This window comes from Sinocyclocheilus rhinocerous, unplaced genomic scaffold (assembly GCF_001515625.1).
Source record: "Sinocyclocheilus rhinocerous isolate Xijiao unplaced genomic scaffold, SAMN03320098_v1.1 scaffold2258, whole genome shotgun sequence".
In the NCBI taxonomy this organism is placed as follows: domain Eukaryota; kingdom Metazoa; phylum Chordata; class Actinopteri; order Cypriniformes; family Cyprinidae; genus Sinocyclocheilus; species Sinocyclocheilus rhinocerous.
The window spans coordinates 52325-73010 of NW_015655390.1; the positions used below are offsets into that span (position 1 = coordinate 52325).

Sequence of the window (20686 nt, forward strand, 5' to 3'; positions counted from 1 at the left end):
CAGTAGCGCCATACGTATCCCTTCTAGCCTTCACCCATTTTTTAATGATAGAACTTTAGTATTTAGAATTAAAACTTGGTAATCACGTATGAATGCATATTTGCCATTTTAACTGAACTTAGGACTGGTGGTGGTGCTTAAGATATTGTTGGTCATTCAGTGTTTCTGTTAAAAAAAAAAGGGGGGGGGGACTAACTAATACTGATAAGATAATAATAATACTATGAGTTCTACTACTAATAACAATAGTAATATTGTAATAGCTATAGTAATAATAACGCACTAAGGAATAATGAGCTGCTGGGTTCATGAATATTAATCACGTTGTCTGCGTTCACTCGAACTGATTTGCTGAAATCAAAACGGAGACAAAGTGACGGCGAGTCATTCGCCTTCACACTAGAGTTTATGATACATCAAATACAGGTACGCTGCGCATCCATTGAGATGAATTGAAAAATAGCTTGACAGAGAGTGAAACTCTGAAGCGCTCCGTCAGAGTGTTGTATATATATATATCTGTGCTAGACTTATACTTGGCCTCCAACTCACACACTGGCAAGTAAAATCTAAGAATTTATTGGCCAATGGCTAATGTTAGACATAATTTAGTCGCCCAGACTGAAGGTTGTAGTTAGGGATGCGCCGATCCGATTCATATCGGGTATCGGTCAGAGAGAGCCGATCCAAATCCGAGATTGTGCGTATTGTTACCTCTGCTCTGAAGCCATAGCATAGCTTAAAGGGTTACTCCACCTCAAAATGCAAAATTTTTTCATTTAACAGTTTCCCCATGTCGTTTCAAACCCGTAAAAGCTTCGTTCGTCTTCGGAACACAATTTAAGATATTTTGGATTAAAACCGGGAGGCTTGTGACTGTCCCATTGACTTGCACTGTCAAGGTCCAGAAAAGTATGAAAGACATCGTCAGAATAGTCCATCTGCCATCAGTGGTTCAACCGTAACGTTATGAAGCGACGAGAATGCTTTTTGTACACGAAGAAAACAAAAATAACGACTTTATTCAACAATTCGTCGTCGTGCCGCACTGTATTTGTTATCGAATCTATCATATGTTGTTGCCTTATTTTAAAAAAATATGCTATACATTTAAAAGAAACGCATTTTAATTTTATACTTGTATATAAATACATGCATGAATGTTTTTCATTAAATGGGTTTTATAATACAAATAGCAATGTGTAACATTTTACCATATTTAGTGCAACACTTTTATTTGTTCCACACAAAATATTGTTTTTTCACTAAATGTTTGGATTTCTAAAATTATTGTGCACTGATTTTTCTAGAATAACTTTGGAGGTGAAAAAGGCGGATCGGAGCATCCCTAGTTGTAGTATATGCGAGTGATTTACTCTCATTGTAGAGGGTTGACTGCATGAGAACATGGGATAGATATAGTAGTATTAAACTTTCATTATGCAGAATGTATGCTGATGTCACTCACAGCTTAGCCCAAATTACATGGCAGTTCTGGAATTGTATATTGTTTTTTTGTTTGTTTTTTCAGAATTATGAAAACATATCATAGTGAAGCTATTTTGACATTTAATTTATAGTGATGATCGAAAAATGCGGTTAGAAAGTGATTGTGTTTGAAAAAAACACCACATTGTTTGGTGTATACACAATCTAATCATGATTGTAATTATGTATCATAATGTGAGTATGTTGTCTCAAGAACCCTTTCTACCCTCATCTGACAACTTCCAACTGTGGTAGAAAAAAAGATGCACAACAGTGATGGACTTACCAAGTTGATTTATTTTTTCTGACAGCTCCCTAATTCCCTTCAGATGGCCTCATTAACGATGGGCTTTGGAGATCCCCTCTCACCACTACAGTCTGTAAGTCCAACACAGTTTCTCCAAGTAATCTCAGTAACCTTCATTGACACAACTTTTTGAGAATACAGTAGATGTTGTTATCCCCTCCTTTTGTTGGCATACATGTGGTGGTTCAGTACACGTGTGTAATGGGCAGAGGTAAAGAAATGCCAGTGCTATGTCTTCGGTGCCAGCATGTTTATTGTCTTCTGGTTCAATCCTCAATCATTGGAACAAGCCTATGAATGATGAACTCTTATGAATGAGTATGTCTGGCATGGCCCCATCTGATCAATTAAATTCTCCATTACAGGTTGCAGCACAGAGGCAACGGGCACTAGCCATAATGTGCCGTGTTTATGTTGGGTCCATCTACTACGAGCTAGGAGAAGACACCATCAGACAGGCCTTTGCTCCTTTCGGTCCCATTAAGAGCATTGACATGTCCTGGGACTCTGTTACATTAAAACACAAGGTCAGAAGGTCTTTTTATTTATTTATTAATTTTTTTACCATTTTGTGTTTTTCTTTCTTTGTTTTTTAACTTACATTAAGCTACTCTTTCTGCAGGGTTTTGCATTTGTAGAATATGAAGTACCAGAAGCAGCACAGCTCGCTTTAGAACAGATGAACTCCATTATGTTGGGCGGTAGAAACATTAAAGTGAGTACTTTGTAAAAATTAAGTTTTAGAAATTGTGATTTTTATTTTTCTAAGTCCTTATTGAATGTCCTTCATACATTCAATAATGTCTGATTTGTTATTTCAACACTTGTAGGTGGGACGACCAAGCAACATTGGTCAGGCTCAACCCATCATAGACCAGCTAGCCGAAGAAGCGCGCGCCTTCAACCGAATTTACGTGGCATCTGTGCATCCCGATTTGTCAGACGACGACATCAAGAGTGTGTTCGAGGCCTTTGGAAGAATCAAGTCATGCAACCTGGCGCGGGACCCCACGACGGGAAAACACAAAGGCTATGGCTTCATAGGTAAGCAGGCGGCTGCTTCACCCATTCGGTTGTATATAAATGTATCTGACTGAGAGCAGTCAGTCATGGTAGAATGCTGTTCTCTACATGTCTCACAGGGGATAGAGAAGGGTGGGGGCAGGTTCCTCACATGCTTTCATAGTAAGTTTTTATTTCTGTTGTCGTTGTTTTCTTAGGCTCTGTTACGGACTTTTGTGCCATAAGTGCCCGCTGGTAATTAACACAGTAACTGTCAGAGCTCTGGTAGATTAATGCTGAGTCTTAGAAGCTGTTGAGTCTTAGTCCTCCTTGTTTCCCCTGTAGAATATGATAAGGCCCAGTCTGCGCAGGATGCCGTGTCCTCCATGAACCTTTTCGACTTAGGCGGCCAGTACCTGCGAGTGGGCAAAGCAGTCACACCACTCATGCCCCTTCTGACATCAGCGACGCCGGGCGGCCTTCCTCCCGCAGCTGCCGTAGCGGCGGCTGCTGCCACCGCCAAAATCACAGCACAGGTGAGCATTTACACACCATGATTATCTATTGTTAGTCAGGGAGAGAGAGTATGTGTGAGCAGCCTTCCTTAAAAGCCTTCCTTTGTAAAGTAAGGCAGCGTGATTTTAATTCGCTTAGCAGGCTAGAGCAGACACTTGGTGCTGTATGTGAGGGTTTGATTTGAGTCAGTTTAGGCATTGACTGGCATGAAGACTCAGTTATGACACAGCATTACTTATTTGAGACAGAGCTTTTACATGCAGAAAGATAACATAGCGTGTAAACTCCAAAAACAGATGGCATGGAATCTGTCCCAGCCGGAGAATCGGACAGAAGACTTCCTCAACTGTCTGGTAAATGCTTCAGGAAATTCTGTTCAAAGCACGCTGGTGCCTTTTTGTTTTGTGTAGAATGAGTGTGGGGAGAGTCTTGTCTTCAGGACATCCCAGTTACACTGATGCTCATTGCTCTATAGTGTGCTAGGTAGAGAATGTTTACTAGACAGGCCCATATACTTGAAAGCTGAGCAGTTTTAGTTGCAGGTGACTTTAAATAGCACCTCTGCCAACATTTTTCACCCTAAATTATGCCTCTTATCTGTAATTTTTGGGTTTTGGCCCACATAATGATGAATATATAAATCTGGATGTCTGCTTAATCTCTTAAGGCTTTTCATGATAGTTCTTTGTTAATGGGTGTGCCTTTAATATTTTCATTCAGAGATACCTTTTTGGCATTTTCTATTGTGGATTACTTCCATTTTAGTGAATTTTATTGCATCTATGCTACAGCATAGATCATGCTAAAATTGCTATATTATATGCTACTAAATATATATTGTAAATTTGTATGATCAGTGATGTAATTGTCCTGTGTTGTCTCATGCTTGTCATATATATTTTAAATTGTTAGGCAGATAAATGCATAAGTTTATAACTGTTATGTGTCTAAATTAATGTATAGTTAATAATTTATAAAGATTTCTAATGAACCGTTTAGCTTGTTTTGTCACATGTTTTTGACCTTTACTTCATGTCTTGGGCCTTGTTGCATAAAATGCCTGAATGTTTAGATGAACACTTAAAGCGGACAATTGATTTTTAATGTCAAGCATTTCCTTTAGCTGTTAGCTTTTAAGCCCATTACAAACGAGGCATTTGTTGCATCCAGTGGGGACATAATTACTGATTATAATGACTTATACTGTCTTTTTACGCGTTGCGGAGATAAGCCTAATATCGTCTTGGCTATCGACAAAGAGATCTGATATTGTCTATCTCTGACTATCGTCGTTACACGATACTATCGTCTATCGGCACAACACTAGTCTTCAGTGTCACATGATCCCTCAGAAATTTAAAATTATTATTATCAATTATTAAAAAAATTATCAATGTTAAAAACAGTTGTGCTGCTTAATGTTTTTGTTTAAACCATGACACTTTTTTTCTGGATTCTTTTAATAGAAAGTTCAAATCTAACAACCCTTTATGGACACCTTGGCAATTGAATCGCCATTGGCTAGTAAATTTTTTTGCTTACTCGCTAGACTAATATTCTATATATGTATATATGTATGTATGTGTGTGTATATATATATATATATATATATAAGGGATGCACCGATACCACTTTTTCCAGTACTCGCCCGATACCGATACTTTTATTTTTGGTACTTGCCGATACGGAGTACCGATATTTTTATTGAATTTGTAAATGTTTTAAATATTGGGTACAGAAACCAAAAGGGTATGTATAATGTTAGTTGGTTAACTTCATTTATCAAATAGATACAGTCAAACCAAAATATATTCAGACACCTTCAACATTTCTCACATTATCACAGTTTATTCGCTATAGTTTAGAAAATGGTAATAAAATATGACAAGAACTCACGAGTTAAACTGTGTCAGAACAAATTCATCTTGATAATGTTAGATAATTTTGATAGAAAGTGGGTGACAGCATGCCCAGGAGACTACAGGCTGTCATTGAGGCTAAGGGTTGCCCGACAAAGTATTCATAGTTGTGTAAATACTGTCATACCCTTTAGCCTTAATGACAGCCTGTAGTCTCCTGGGCATGCTGTCACCCAGGTTCATGCAAACCTCAACTTCAATTTTTTTTCCCAGACTCGGTCTGAATAATTTTTGGACCCAAATTTGTATCAATTTTACTGGTAGTCCACTGTATGAAGAATTTTGGGTATGATTTGTCACAGTTTACTTTATTTTGCTATCCTCACTTACATAAATGAACTATAGTGTCCTGCACCCACTAGTAAAAAAATATAAAAAATTATATCTGGTCTCTGAATAACTTTTGGTTTGACTGTATATCCTTCTGTTATTTTCACACTTAATTATGCCCATTAAAATGTATTTTACAAGTTTTTGTTACTTTCACTGTTCATTTTTTTGCTCTATGGTACATCATCTTTAATTTAATAGCATTAGAGCAGCGGCTTAGTACTGTAATCACGCGCTTTGCTGTAATAATGCAGGGAACCACTCGTTATAAATCTCCTAACTGTGATATTTTCAGAAATAGAAGTCGCGTTTTTTCATCTGAAAATATATATATATATATATATATATATACACACATACTGTATAATACTGTATGTTTTTAAAATGGCACAGCTTTTTAAATATTTGAAAGTACACCCTTAACATCGGTCAGTCAAGCCTAATAATATGATATCAGGATAATCAAGTATTATTTAATGATAGAACTTTAGTAATTAGAATTAAAACTTGGTAACCATGTATGAATAAATATACATTTTAACTGAATTTAGGACTGGTGGTGGTGCTTTGTTGGTCATTCAGTGTTTCTGTCAAAAAAAAAAATAGGAAAAATCTAACAATAATACTATGGGTGTCCCCGACTAAGGATTTTCATAGTCGAATCGGATTTTTCGAATCTTGCACACATTGTCAGCCAAACCCTAAGAATTCACAACGTTTTTTACAATAGTGCTCCCATTATAACGTTATGTATATGACCGTAGTTATTAATCTTCTGCATTTCTGTTTTGAGCTGCGCGCGCTGAAGATGACCAGTAGAATGAAGCATTTGATAGCAGGTTTTTAATCAATGGAATTTAACTCATCATTTATCTCATATAGAATACGCTTCGTTATTTATACAACATAACATTAATATTACGACTTGTAGGCTATCTGCAAAAAGGGCCAATACGCTGCGTTATTTATACAACATAACATTGATATTACGACTTGTAGGCTATCTGCAAAAAGGGCCCGAATGCACATGAACGTGTCTGCGCGGCTCTGAATTAACTCCTTTTGTGGACTCGTTTTTCACGCAACAGCGTGCAGAAACATGGCAACTAAACTCTAAAAATTCACATCGTTTTATTATAATAGTGTTCTCATTATAATGTTATGTGTATGACAGTCCCAGTCATAGTTATTAATATTCTGCATTGTTGTTTGTCCTGCTCACACTGAAGAGATAATTACCATAGTACTACAATGAAGCGCTTCCTGCAGCGCAACTCAACCAAGTGCATCTTGTACGAGATAAATTATATATACACGATATATATAAACCGGCTGAAATGTTTTGAAATCACTTGTACCCTACCTGATCGAAAAAATCCAGTCTTTCACTGCCTGTGTCAGTATGAGTCTTGTTAAAGTTTTAAATCCCTGCCACCAAAATGCTTATCTGTCGGTCACGGATTATGGAAAGTGAAACTTAAATCTATAGGGGTGGCTGGATTTATTCACGCACATTAAAATATTTATTTGAAGCTTCTTTCTTTTCAGATTCTTATTTACAGCATTATCATAATAGGCTGTGTATTAACTTATTGGGAGAAAACCGGTAGTTCTAAGTGAAATCAGACATTTGAGCACCCCCATATAGCCAAAATGGCATGATCATAACACCCCGTGTATATTTGATTGAGATTGGTAGTCGAATCAGGCTCCTCCTATCGAAGCATCGAATCTTCGACTATTTGGGGTCACCCCTAAATACTGATAAGATGATAATAATAACAATAATACGAATTCTACTAATAAGAACAGTATAAAACGCACTAAGGATTAACGAGCTGCTGGATTCATGAATATTAATCGGGTTGTGTGCGTTCGCTCTAACTGATTTGCTGAAATCAAAACAGGGACGATAATAGGTGAGCACCAGCCAATGAAATAATAATACAAATACAAAATACTGGGGCTGCATGGAAGAACAGAGTTCAAAAGTTTTAACAAAAAAGCCGTTTAACAAAGTATTAATCTGGCAACATTCTTATTTTTGGTTAACAGTTAAACAGTAAATATGAGCATCCCTATTCTCAATAGGCTCAAAATAAGCTCAAACTTCCCATTTTTATGCAGCTGGCCCAAGGCTTGTCTGTGTGTGCGAAGGTCTGTTTGTCTCATGTCCTGTCCCGTGACATGTTTGTCCACTCGTGTGGGTGTTATGTGTGCTTTTAACGGGCGCTGTCCAGGCGGTGTTCCTATATGTCCCACTCTGTTCTTCCAGGAAGCGGTAGCGGGAGTATCTATTCTGGGGGCGATGGCCGCGGGGACGGGCCTGAACCTGCCTCAGCTCCCACAGGCCGTCATGGCAGCTCAGGCCCCAGGGGTCATTACAGGTAGGTACCTTCAGAAGTGGTTTATAACATCATTATTATTTTGTCAGTACTGTGGCCCTCTGCAACAAAGTGTTTTCACTTGTGTGCCTTAATCGTGTTGTATGTCTTAAGTATTTTTGTTCTGCATGTGGTTGACCTGTGTTGTGTAAGAGTGGGGCCCTTCACTTGGGTGTAATTTGCATGAATGATAGCATTTCATGTATTTTTGAAAACAGGATTGTAAGGAACATGTGTCAGACCTGAGAGATAATTACAAACACATGCCTTATTTTTTTTAAAGCCATTATTCAGCAGGCATGACCTCCCACACATTACTTAGGCTACAAGGTTTAGATCGGATCACTAACTTTTAAGTGGCTGTGCTCAGTCTGTTTGTTTTACTTAAAAAGCTCATTTTGAACACTGACCATAATCTCTCATTTCTACGTTATCTTAAATGTACACAATCTCTCTCTCCCTCAGGTTTCTGTTGTCCTACACAGAGCTCAGTTTAACGTGGCCTGTCTTGGGACGTGTCCACTAATAGATTTCTCTTTTATTTTCTCTTCTCTCCTTTGTCTCTCTCTCTCTCTCTTTCTCCTTTTCTCTCTCCTTTCTTCCCCTCCCTGTCTTTATTCTCCACATTCGCCATGACCCTTCCCTTTTGCTGCACACTGATCAACCAAGTTTGAAGAGGACTGTTTCTAACCCCTCCCCTCATAAACAAATCTCTCATTCCTATTGGCCAGTGAGTCTCTCAGATCCTGTGTGTTTGAATTGATTTTGAAGCCAAGCCAGAGAGGACAGATGTTGCATCAAAGAGGGGAAAAGTGACCCCCATCTTAATTTTTTTTTTCAATGTTTTAATTAAATGCTCAACATTATAGTCTAAGATGCAAGCAGGTATAGAGGAAGAATGTTGAAGCACTGCCAGAACTGTCTGATTTCTACAATGGTGTTTTTTTTTGTTTTTTTTTGTTTTTTTATAATGCATAATTTCTGTTTCCTGGTCCTGTTTAGATAAATGTTTTCTGTAAGGAATGGTTCATCTAAAAATTATTACATTTACGTCATTATTCAGTAAAAATATTGACATCCATTCTAGCACACATTGGAGCTGTAATCCGTTTTCATTCACAAATTGAACATTGTTGACATATTGATTCTCAAGTTTTATCTCACTGACCAAATATGATCTAGTCACTACAGTTAACATCTCACTGCAGGGGAAGATTATCAGTAAAGCACCTAAATTTTCCATATTAATTCTGAAGACGACGTTGTTGTAGATTGATGGTTCGAAACGTACTTGACTGACTTTATCCAATCATTGTAATTGTGTAAAAAAAATAAAGACATATGGGTTTGAAACATGCCACCCTAAATGACCGCAACTTTTTCTTAAACTGTGCCTCAGATTTTTGTTAGGGAACACTTCTAGTAAAGGTCATAGAAACTAGTAAAGCTATTTCGCTCAAATAGAGAAGTATTTTATAGATGTCTACCAGAAATTCACATGTTAGACCACAGCTAATATACTCACTCCTGTGTTTCTGTGCAGGGGTGACCCCAGCGCGGCCCACGCTCCCTGTTGTGCCTCAGGTGGGCCTTGTGAACCCAGTGTTGGCTTCTCCGCCGTCACTGTCAGTTGCTGTGGCTGCAGCCCAAGAGGCAAAGAAGGAAAAAGAAGAGGAAGAATCCGCTCAAGACGGCACGGGCCAGGAGATGCTCAGTGAACAGGAGCACATGAGCATCTCGGGCAGCAGCGCCAGACATATGGTCATGCAGAAACTGTTGAGAAAACAAGAGGTTAGTTCGCAATTAATTAAAGTCACTGGGTAACTGGATTCATTATGAGGCATTATTTGACTCCTCATTTGACAGTCATTTGTAGGGTCTTTTTTTTATATATATATATAACCATTGTAAAGCATTTTTTCTAACCTTTTTAAATTTTGTCCTCTTTTGTCAAATTCATAAATTTGTGAACTTTTTCAAATTGCATAATTAAAACTGTTTAATGAGGCTCAGAGAAGGAATGAATGCATTTAAATTCATAACGTTGTGAAATTTTTGTTTTAAATATAAAGTTTTGAATATAGAAAAATTAAATAATTTAACTAAAAATGATACTTGGATGAAATTACAATAAAACTGCCAGTAGGTGGCGGCAAGTCATTGTCTTTGTCACTGAATCATTAATTCAATAGATTAGTTCAAACAGCTGATTCATTAGTGAACAAAGTAAGGGACTTTGAGGGGATCATTGACTCACTAGTTTAGTTCTAAAATGCAGATTAATTCATAAAAGAAACACCACTGTGTTTGCTTGGAGGTGTGCAGCAGTTCTGCTGTGGTTTGTTTGTTTGGAGCTATTTTCTTGATGAAAGAGCAAAATCAGACAGTAGTGTTCCTATTGTCATGTAAGTAAATGTAAGTCACTTAATATTAACTTCTTGCTTATTCAACTGTTATATAAAATATCACATTTTCAAACTCCCTTTATCATTAAAAACATGTCGCTCATCTCAGTTCATCACAGTCTCATAAACTTTTGTTTTAGTAAATGAAGTTGTCTACACTGCACAATGAATATCTTATTTACATAGCGTCTACACTTATTTTGTTATATTAAGAAGTTTTGAGAGCTTGCAGAGCTCAGCTCTTAACGAAACACTTGTGTTTTGAGTGGTGAATGGATTCTGACTAACCTAAACACATCTGGGGCCCGTTCTTCGTACGTCGCTTATTACATCCGAGATGAAATGTGACGAATAAATCTTTCAGTGAGTAAAACTGGCTGTGTCTATAGTATTGAAGACTACACAACATTATTATATTATCTTTAAATTAATTTTTAAATGATTATTATTTTAAATTATTGTCCCTGGATCATTAGGATACTCTTGTAATAAAGTAGCGGTGGTAGCGGACATATTTTAAGTATCAGTTCTGCTTAAAAAGATGCAATCTAATCAACCAAATAATCCAAGATCATGCCAAATAGTCAACAATTAAATCCAGCTAACTGAGTTAGCAACGTACGAAGAACGGGCCCCAGATTGGCCATTGCATTCAAGAAATCAACAGATATATCTGTGATGGGCTACATTGCTTAACACTGCAAAAACACGTTGTGGATAGAAACTGTTGATGCTCTCCAGAGCGCAAACACCAATACATGTGTTTGGAAAATCTGTTCCGCCAATATGCTATTACTGAGCCCCTGATGAGTTGCACAGGTGCTCTTAAATATTTTTTCACAGTCGCATGCAGTAATTTTGGTGTGACTGTAGAGCCCTGTTTCTATTTTAATATATTTTAAAATGTAATTTATTCCTGTGGTGACAGCTGATTTTTCAGCAGCCATTACTCGAGTCATCAGAATCACATTATCCTTCAGAAATCATCTTAATGTGCTGCTTAATTTGTGGAAACATTTTTCTTTTTTTCCCCAAGATACTTTGATTAAACTGCATTTATTTGAATAAGAAATCTTTTGTAACATTATAAAAGTATTTTGACCAATTAAATGCATCCTTCTGAATAAAAAAAAAAAATTTACTTTTGAATGTTGTAGAGCAGTGACATTTAAACACTTTTCTGTATGCTCTTTCCACAGACTACGGTTATGGTGCTCAGGAACATGGTTGGACCTGAGGACATAGATGACGATCTGGAAGGAGAAGTAACGGAGGAATGTGGGAAGTTTGGAGCCGTTAATAGAGTGATCATCTATCAGGAGAAGCAGGGCGAGGAGGAGGATGCTGAAATCATTGTCAAGATCTTTGTTGAGTTTTCAGCAGCATCAGAGATGAACAAGGCCATTCAGGCACTCAACAACCGCTGGTTCGGAGGTCGCAAGGTCATCGCTGAGGTGTATGATCAGGAACGGTTTGAGAACAGTGACCTCTCTGCATAGACTGTCAAAAATACATCCTGCCCTTCATAACCTTTTCTCCTCTCTCCATCTCTCCCTTTCCTCTTTCTCACTTACACAGACACAGCCGCCAGCCACTCTTCCCAGTGGTACTGGCTTCTCTTTATAACTTGTAATTATTTTTTATCGATGTTGATATTAATATTATTAATGATCCCTTCTTGGGACAGAGGCAAGGAAATGCTCATGAATATTTTTTTTATTATTGCTGTACGTTAATGTGAACGACTGGATGCCCCCTCTCCTTCCCTCCTTTTTTGGGTCATTGGTTTACTTCCCATTCCATCAGATGTTCTTCAAATTCAGTTGCTTTGTCACCCACCCCCCCCCTCTTATTGTTTAAAATATTGTCATTAGCCTGTTATGATGCTCTTGGTTTCAAATGAACAATAAATTCTTCAAATATGACACTTGGGTCTGTTTCAGACTTATCTCTTTATGAAATTGTATGGAAGCTCATTTTGAAATACACTTAAACAGCGGTTGTTTTTGTGATTATTGTCCTCTGTTTAGAAGAGTAACTGGAATTATGGTTAAAGTGTAATAAAGTTAAATAAACATGGTATAAATAGTGAATACAAATGCAGCCATGAGTCAAGGGTAATATTTGCATATGTTGCTTTGAGTCCATCAACATTGAATCAAAATCAAACATTGAATGTTTTATCAGGGGTGACGTGTAAACTTGTACTTTGAAAGCAGGAAAACATGGTAAACATCAGGAGCATCAAATAAACGCTAAGGTTGTGGCTTGAGGATTTTTTATTTTTTTTTACATCGACTAATACATCACTATTTTATACAACCACACTTTGATTATGCAGCCTTTTATTTGGACAGGTGTCCGCAGAGTACGAAAGATAAATTGCAGAAGGCTCAAAATAAGTTTGAATAATGTAAAAAAAAAATAATCCTCTTTTAATTTTCAAGATTTTAAGCCTGTATATCAGTTGGGAAAAATATTATTTTTAAAGGGGACCTATTATTCCCTTTTTACAATATGTAATATGTCTCTGGTATCCCCAGAATGTGTCTGAAGTTTCAGCTCAAAATATCCCACATATCTTTTATTATAGCATGTCAAATTTGCCCCTCTTTGGGTGTGTGTACCTTTAAATGCAAATGAGCTGCTGCTTCCGCCCCTTTACCAGAAGAGGGCGGGGCCTTTACATCTGGCGCTTCAGATAGTTCCTCAACAACAAAACTGGGGTATCTCACGCATCAAATTATTTATGAAATATGCAGAGAGGGATCGTTTCCGGGATAAATCTAAGACCTAGCTCTGCTCTCTGTGAATACAGTCAGAGACCGTGGTAGTTTTAGTCACAGCTGTACAGCATGCTAACAAGCATATCCGAAAACGTGATTTGAAAACATTCAGAAACTGAGGCGATTCTTTCTTGTTCAGGTTATGATGTTTGAGCATGAACAGCTGGTATTGAGACATCTTTCCAGAATCAGCTTCTGTGCAAATCCTCTGTTGGACTGACCCTTTTTTACGAAGCAGTCAGGCATAAAATGATTTGCACAAATATATATAACTCTTTGGCACATTTCCTTCCATAAATGATATTCATCCACAACGTTCTCCGTGGCTCAGATGCTGTGAGTCTTTGGATACTCTTTATTTGTACATTTGTAAGGCTTATGTGGCGCAGACAGTATGTAAATAGGCGCTATTGCGACGACATAAATATGGCCGACTATGTGCGGTTCAGTCAGGGCGGGGTCAATGCGAATAGGGCAGATCGTCACCAGTCATAAGCGGGAAAATCTGAAACAGCGTATTTTCCCATGGTCCTCACAGCAGAACACAAGATCCAGGGGGCGAGGTTGGATCCAGATCCAACTCCTCCCACCTTACATATACCTAAACCTACCCGTCTCCACCCCTGATCCCTAAACCCACCCATCTCCACCCCCTAGATGTGGATCCAACCCGCCCCCTGGATCTTTGTTCTGCAGTGAGGGGCTACTAGATTTTCCAGACACTGCTTCTGATTTATGGGGATTATAAAAAAGAATTGTCCAAGTTATTTAGGAAATTATTTTAATATGGTATTAGATCAGCATACCTATGACACTAGGGGTCGGAATTGCAGTATTTAAATGTTTGGTGGGGAATAATACTGTTTTAAACAGAAGTGCAATTGCATGGAATAATTTACCAAGGTTTTAAAAACATTTGATAAATTTTAAGAGATGTTAAAGGTTGTTTTTTGGTGATTATAGATAGGATGTTTTATGTTAATTTGGTAATTTTTACATCTTTTCTAAATACTGTGGTTTAGAAATGTAGGTCAGTTGGGGAAATGTTCTTTGCACTGCTAGGTTTTTTTTTTTGTTTTTTTTTTGCACAAGTCTAACAACAGCCAGTGCTCCACACAGATATCTGATCTCACCATCATCCAGTCCGTCTGGAATGACATGAAGAAACCGAGTCAAACTGAGACAGACTAAATCCAGAAGAACTGTGGCAACGTCTCCAAGATGCTACAAGAGACCTACCTGCAAAGCTACCTGAAAAACTATGCACAAGTGCACTTAGTGCAAAAGCTGCTTTAAACGCAAAGGGTGGTCACACCGAATGTTGATTTAATTTAGTTAATAGAAGTTAATTGATAAAGAAAATCTATTTATGACATTATTTTTGACAGCATCCACATTTTACAGCATTTTTACACAAGTGCCTAAATATGCAGAGAGGGATCGTTTCCGGGATAAATCTAAGACCTAGCTCTGCTCTCTGTGAATACAGTCAGAGACCGTGGTAGTTTTAGTCACAGCTGTACAGCATGCTAACAAGCATATCCGAAAACGTGATTTGAAAACATTCAGAAACTGAGGCGATTCTTTCTTGTTCAGGTTATGATGTTTGAGCATGAACAGCTGGTATTGAGACATCTTTCCAGAATCAGCTTCTGTGCAAATCCTCTATTGAACTGACCCTTTTTTACGAAGCAGTCAGGCATAAAATGATTTGCACAAATATATATAACTCTTTGGCACATTTCCTTCCATAAATGATATTCATCCACAACGTTCTCCGTGGCTCAGATGCTGTGAGTCTTTGGATACTCTTTATTTGTACATTTGTAAGGCTTATGTGGCGCAGACAGTATGTAAATAGGCGCTATTGCGACGACATAAATATGGCCGACTATGTGCGGTTCAGTCAGGGCGGGGTCAATGCGAATAGGGCAGATCGTCACCAGTCATAAGCGGGAAAATCTGAAACAGCGTATTTTCCCATGGTCCTCACAGCAGAACACAAGATCCAGGGGGCGAGGTTGGATCCAGATCCAACTCCTCCCACCTTACATATACCTAAACCTACCCGTCTCCACCCCTGATCCCTAAACCCACCCATCTCCACCCCCTAGATGTGGATCCAACCCGCCCCCTGGATCTTTGTTCTGCAGTGAGGGGCTACTAGATTTTCCAGACACTGCTTCTGATTTATGGGGATTATAAAAAAGAATTGTCCAAGTTATTTAGGAAATTATTTTAATATGGTATTAGATCAGCATACCTATGACACTAGGGGTCGGAATTGCAGTATTTAAATGTTTGGTGGGGAATAATACTGTTTTAAACAGAAGTGCAATTGCATGGAATAATTTACCAAGGTTTTAAAAACATTTGATAAATTTTAAGAGATGTTAAAGGTTGTTTTTTGGTGATTATAGATAGGATGTTTTATGTTAATTTGGTAATTTTTACATCTTTTCTAAATACTGTGGTTTAGAAATGTAGGTCAGTTGGGGAAATGTTCTTTGCACTGCTAGGTTTTTTTTTTTGTTTTTTTTTTGCACAAGTCTAACAACAGCCAGTGCTCCACACAGATATCTGATCTCACCATCATCCAGTCCGTCTGGAATGACATGAAGAAACCGAGTCAAACTGAGACAGACTAAATCCAGAAGAACTGTGGCAACGTCTCCAAGATGCTACAAGAGACCTACCTGCAAAGCTACCTGAAAAACTATGCACAAGTGCACTTAGTGCAAAAGCTGCTTTAAACGCAAAGGGTGGTCACACCGAATGTTGATTTAATTTAGTTAATAGAAGTTAATTGATAAAGAAAATCTATTTATGACATTATTTTTGAAAGCATCCTCACTTTACAGCATTTTTACACAAGTGCCTAAAACATTTAACAGTACTGGAGCTTTGTAGGAAGGTTTCTTGAAGCGTCTTTGGAGACGTTGCCACAGTTCTTCTGGATTTAGTCTGTCTCAGGTTTTTCTGTTTCTTCATGTCATTCCAGACATACTGATGATGGTGAGATCAGATCTCTGTTGTCAGACTCCTTGTGCAAACAAAAATCTCACTGCATTATTACAATTAATGGCAAAATGAATGTTTGGAAATGTAAACTGATATACTGACACACTACAGCAAAAATATATAAATAACTGACTTGAAACCATTTTTTAGCTGGTGAAAATACTAGTGTTCTAATCATTTTGGCCAGCACTGTATGTTTAACTACATTCTTTTTTTTTCTTTTGAAACTTTGAAATGTTGCTATAAATACAACTCATACATTTAGAGAAAATATGTAGACACATTTTGTTCCCTTTTATTCCAGATTTTTTTTTCTTTACTTGATCTTTAAAAAGTTCTTAACGACTTAAATTTACCTTAAAGTTAAAACCTGCAGAAATCCTTTTTTTTTTTTTCCTTTTTTTTTTTCCCCCATCATCTTAGGGGTGGGCCTCTGCTTACAAAGCAAACCAATCACAGCTGTCGTGATCTGTGTAGATGTGACACCACTAACTGTTTCTGAAAAACATCAGGCAAACAGCACAGCACTTCAGTTACTGGTCAAGATGAGAGGCTTACTGTTCCTGCTTAACGCTCTGTTCCTGCTGGAGTCAACAAAGGCAAAGGGAATGATATATGATAAGTTAAATGATGGTGACAGAAAAATTGTTGACAAGGCAATAGAACAAGCCAATCAGAATTATGGAAATGGCAAACACCTTGACTTTTTCACCATTGTCAATAAAGTAAGTTATTTCATTCATACTCTGTAATTTGTGGGTTTGTTTTGATTATTTGTTTTCTGTGCATGTACTTAAAGTGTTCCATAAAAAAAGTAAGCTTCTTCTACATGTATATTTGGTTGCTAGTTTTTATGCTAGAGTTACATGTACGTATATCTGTGACAGAATAACAATATGGTCAATGTGGTACTGAGACCCACCTCATGTGACAGCACAACACCGATTGTCCATCGGAAAGAATGTAGCCTTCTCAATAAGCCAGTAAGTATTCACTATCAGAGAAGAATTGTCTAAATGTAGAAGTCAATGTAGAAAAACTGACAGTTTCACACATTTCTATGGTATTTTTCTCAGCCTCAGGTTTCCTGTATTGACTGTAAAGGAACCATGGAACGATGTTTACTTCTCAAACAAACGGAAGAGGTAAATCACATATTACTATATTAGTCCATGGGGACAAAAACCTCCAACATTCACAGAACACCATGATGATCCATGCTGTTTGTTGTCAAGATATTCCTGCACTAAAAGGTTCTTACTGTTCTCATTGCAGATAAAAAAAAGGATGGAGAAATGTTCCCCGTCAGTGAATATTCATCGTACTGGGTTTGCACATGCAATGTACCAAAAATCAGGAAATGAACAGCAACAAATTGGATGTCTTGGATGCATCTGAGATGTAAAAAGGATCAAGGACAATTGCAACTGGCCATTTGAAAAAAAAATTTAAATCCTTCACACGTTACATTTAATATATATACAGTATATATTAAATGTAACATGTTTCTTTTCTTGCAGGCTTAACATTTGTATGCCTGTACAAATAAATGAAATTAAAAAAAAGTAACCAAAAAACAAATTTGCTTTGCCAGGTCTTCATATGAAGAGTCAATAATATTAGACAAAAAATATGTAATGAATCAATGTCATCTTTGCCATGCACATATGCAATATAAACTGTTGTATTCTTTTTGTCATGAGGATTCTCTGTGATTGGTATGAGGTCCTCTTGGCCGTGATTAAATCATATCTAAAGGCATTGTCTTTAGTCTGTCTGGTTACTGCAGGTATACAGAAGGTGTAGTGGAACACTAGAGATCTTAGTTCCGAGTGATAGTTGATACTCTTAGGCGATGGGTAACAGTAATTCCTAACTTAATTGTCTAACGTCTTGATCTCCAGTGTGGTAAAAGAAGTCAGCTGAGGATAATTTTGTTGTTGGGATACCTTTGGTTTAACTTAAGTAAGGTGCATAGGGGCATTTATACCAAAAATGAAAAATGTACTTCTCTGCTGTCAATAAAACTTTGTTCCTGCAAAGAGCTGCAGCTTAGAATTATAAGTGCTAAAGAAACCTTTGGTTTAACTTAAGTAAGGTGCATAGGGGCATTTATACCAAAAATGAAAAATGTACTTCTCTGTTGTGATTGACAATCACAAGCTGTCAATAAAACTTTGTTCCTGCAAAGAGCTGCAGCTTAGAATTATAAGTGCTAAAGATTCTACGCTCATATGATCACAATCGAGGGAATGATAGTGTATAGATGCTAGAGATCTGACACTCGCCTGGTAATTTAGGTAGGTACTGATAGCAGCGTCTTAACGGAATGCTGTCACTATATTCGGCAGGGCAATTATCCCAAAAGCAGGCTGTAGTACTACAACTTGCTCTTTGCTTGAATAAGAGAATTTAATCAAGGTGATAAATTAAAAGCATGACTGAAAATAAAAATCAAGAGAGAATTGTTAAAAGAATTGAAAAAGATCAATATTGTTATCCTGAGATTTATGAATTTTTTACATTTATAAATAAAACATTAAATAATAGGACATGCCCCTGTGAAGCCCTCTGTGAGAATTATGCAATTTTGAGTCATGGACAAATTTTGATGGGATAGACTTAGAATTATATGTATTGGCTCAGATGGGTTATGGACCATACATAAATTTGAGGAACGAGTCCTCTAAAGTGATGAATAAATAGTAAGATAATAACAACACATTTAAATATTATACTCTGTATCTGAAGATGACTAGAATTTGTGTCCCGTTATCCCTGGGAGATGGTATGAAAAGTTGATCCATTGCAGAGATTCTACAATTTTGGTTTATGTTAACTAAGGTAACTCTTGTGCATTGTGTTGAATGAGATCAAGTGACCAAGTTAAATAGAAAGTTTGATTTGAACAGACACATAACAGACATCTCACAGTCATTTTAGTTTCTAGTAAAAGAGAAAAAGACAAAGAATTCTTTGCTATTACATTATACACCATATTCTATATTAATTAGAGGACTTGACTGCTGTTTTCAGTTTTTTTGCAAAGAAGAAATTGCTTGCTTTCACTGCAAAGAAGAACTTGCTTTATAAAATTAGAATGGGGAACTGCTGCTCAACCACGAAAATGAAACTAAAACGAAATTAACAGACCATCGAAAGAGAATTTAAAAAGCCAAAAAGTGTCATTTAAATAAAGAGCTGATTGCTCAGACACAACTGTGGTCAGAATTTACAAAGGATCGGTTTGATTCATGCGGTTCTCTGAGTTTTCAGATTTTAGCTATGACCAGGCAACTTCTGGAACAGCCGCCTTGATAAATGGGAATGAATAGACTGGAGTGGGAGAGAAGCAGAAACCCGGTTTCAGAGAGAAGAGAAAGTAGCTGATGGGCCTTCAGCTTCCCTCCTGAAAGAATAGGCCCCCCGTCCACACGGAGACGCGTTTAGCTGTATACGCATACATTTCGTATCGTATAGGCATTTCGTCCACATGGATCCGGCGTTTTGGGAGAGTGAAACCGATATTTTTTGAAACCGGGTCCCAGAGTGGATAAATCTGAAAACGCTGACGTCATCAGCCCACGTCTCGACCCTAGTCAGACTCCGCTACGTCATGTAACAGCAACAAAAACATGAACAAACACTGAACGATTGTCTTTTTATTAACTAACATTAACACAGATTAATAAATGTATTGTTCCATGTTCGTTTGTATACCGAGCGCAAGGTTTATGCGGACAGGGAAAGCTCGTGTGGACGTAGCCACTTCTGAGGGGCCAGCATGAAGACAGACTGAGTCGATGCAGGAAAAGGTGAAACTTTCACTTGAGACTTTTCCAAAGGACTAAACTTCCCGCAAATGCAAAATTGGCAGGATTGATGAAACGTTCAACTGACCGACAATCCACATAGAGGTAAAGGTAATTCTATAGATTAAATAAAAACTCGAAATTCCAAACTTTTGAGAACACAAATGCTGTCATCCCCAGGGGTACGAGATAGGAAAGTCTTTTGGCCATGGATACAAGATCTCCAATCTTCCTCTAAGCAGCTCACGAGCAACAACAAAGAGTTTGAAAAATTCTAATTGCACAACAAATGACAAATTGCATTTGAGAAACTGAATTAGGCTCTCTCAACTGCAGGCCTAAGTCTATCAGATTGTTCTAAATCATTTAGGCTACTCTATTTGATTTTGAAAAGTTAGGTTTTTGTCTGTGGTGTTAAACCCAACCCATGGTAATCAATATCAGACTATTTCAATTAATATTCTAACATTTAGACACTGTTGCACAGGGAATGCCACAGTCTTCAGTAGCATCTGCCGAAAGTTGTGTTACCCGTTAAGATTTAGTGGTATTCCACAATACATATCCCATTTCCCATTCAGTTCACAATCTGCTGAGGCAGACAAAAATTGATGATGCTCTGGCCAGAGGGGGGGAAGTGAAAGTGTGTGATGTTGTTGTATGAAATGAGAGATAGTGTTCGAAGAGACACTAAGGCAAATAAATCATTCCATCAA

General features: G+C 37.5%; 2 protein-coding genes across 8 annotated transcripts in view; both read left to right on the top strand.

Annotated features, from left to right (window-relative positions):
- The window catches only part of LOC107718021 (poly(U)-binding-splicing factor PUF60-like), a 27199-nt gene extending 14927 nt beyond the window's left edge, over positions 1 to 12272 (top strand). For 5 of the 7 annotated variants that reach the window (XM_016524939.1, XM_016524942.1, XM_016524940.1 and 2 more), the window contains 9 exons: positions 1800 to 1868; positions 2161 to 2322; positions 2418 to 2510; positions 2626 to 2839; positions 3143 to 3333; positions 3610 to 3666; positions 7838 to 7949; positions 9490 to 9737; positions 11551 to 12271. In XM_016524939.1, coding sequence (XP_016380425.1) covers positions 1800 to 1868; positions 2161 to 2322; positions 2418 to 2510; positions 2626 to 2839; positions 3143 to 3333; positions 3610 to 3666; positions 7838 to 7949; positions 9490 to 9737; positions 11551 to 11850 — 1446 coding nt within the window. In that variant the 3' untranslated portion in view covers positions 11851 to 12271. Of the gene's footprint in view, positions 1 to 1799; positions 1869 to 2160; positions 2323 to 2417; positions 2511 to 2625; positions 2840 to 3142; positions 3334 to 3609; positions 3667 to 7837; positions 7950 to 9489; positions 9738 to 11550 lie in introns of all 7 variants that reach the window. The other 2 variants (XM_016524938.1, XM_016524944.1) reach the window with 2 other exon arrangements.
- Positions 12273 to 16604: 4332 nt separating this feature from the next.
- Positions 16605 to 17919, top strand: LOC107718023 (cystatin-like protein). Its single transcript, XM_016524945.1, has 4 exons — positions 16605 to 16883; positions 17046 to 17141; positions 17235 to 17303; positions 17434 to 17919. Exons 1-4 carry the CDS (start codon positions 16704 to 16706, stop codon positions 17554 to 17556), a joined length of 468 nt encoding a protein of 155 aa, XP_016380431.1. The 5' UTR covers positions 16605 to 16703; the 3' UTR covers positions 17557 to 17919.
- The last annotated feature ends 2767 nt before the right edge of the window (positions 17920 to 20686 follow it).

Coding starts and splice junctions, on each gene's coding strand:
- LOC107718023 (XM_016524945.1), top strand. CDS start 16,704: ATGAGAGGCTTACTGTTCCTGCTTAACGCTCTGTTCCTGCTGGAGTCA. Junction 16,884..17,045: donor TTTTCACCATTGTCAATAAA/GTAAGTTATTTC, acceptor TATCTGTGACAG/AATAACAATATGGTCAATGT. Junction 17,142..17,234: donor GTAGCCTTCTCAATAAGCCA/GTAAGTATTCAC, acceptor TATTTTTCTCAG/CCTCAGGTTTCCTGTATTGA.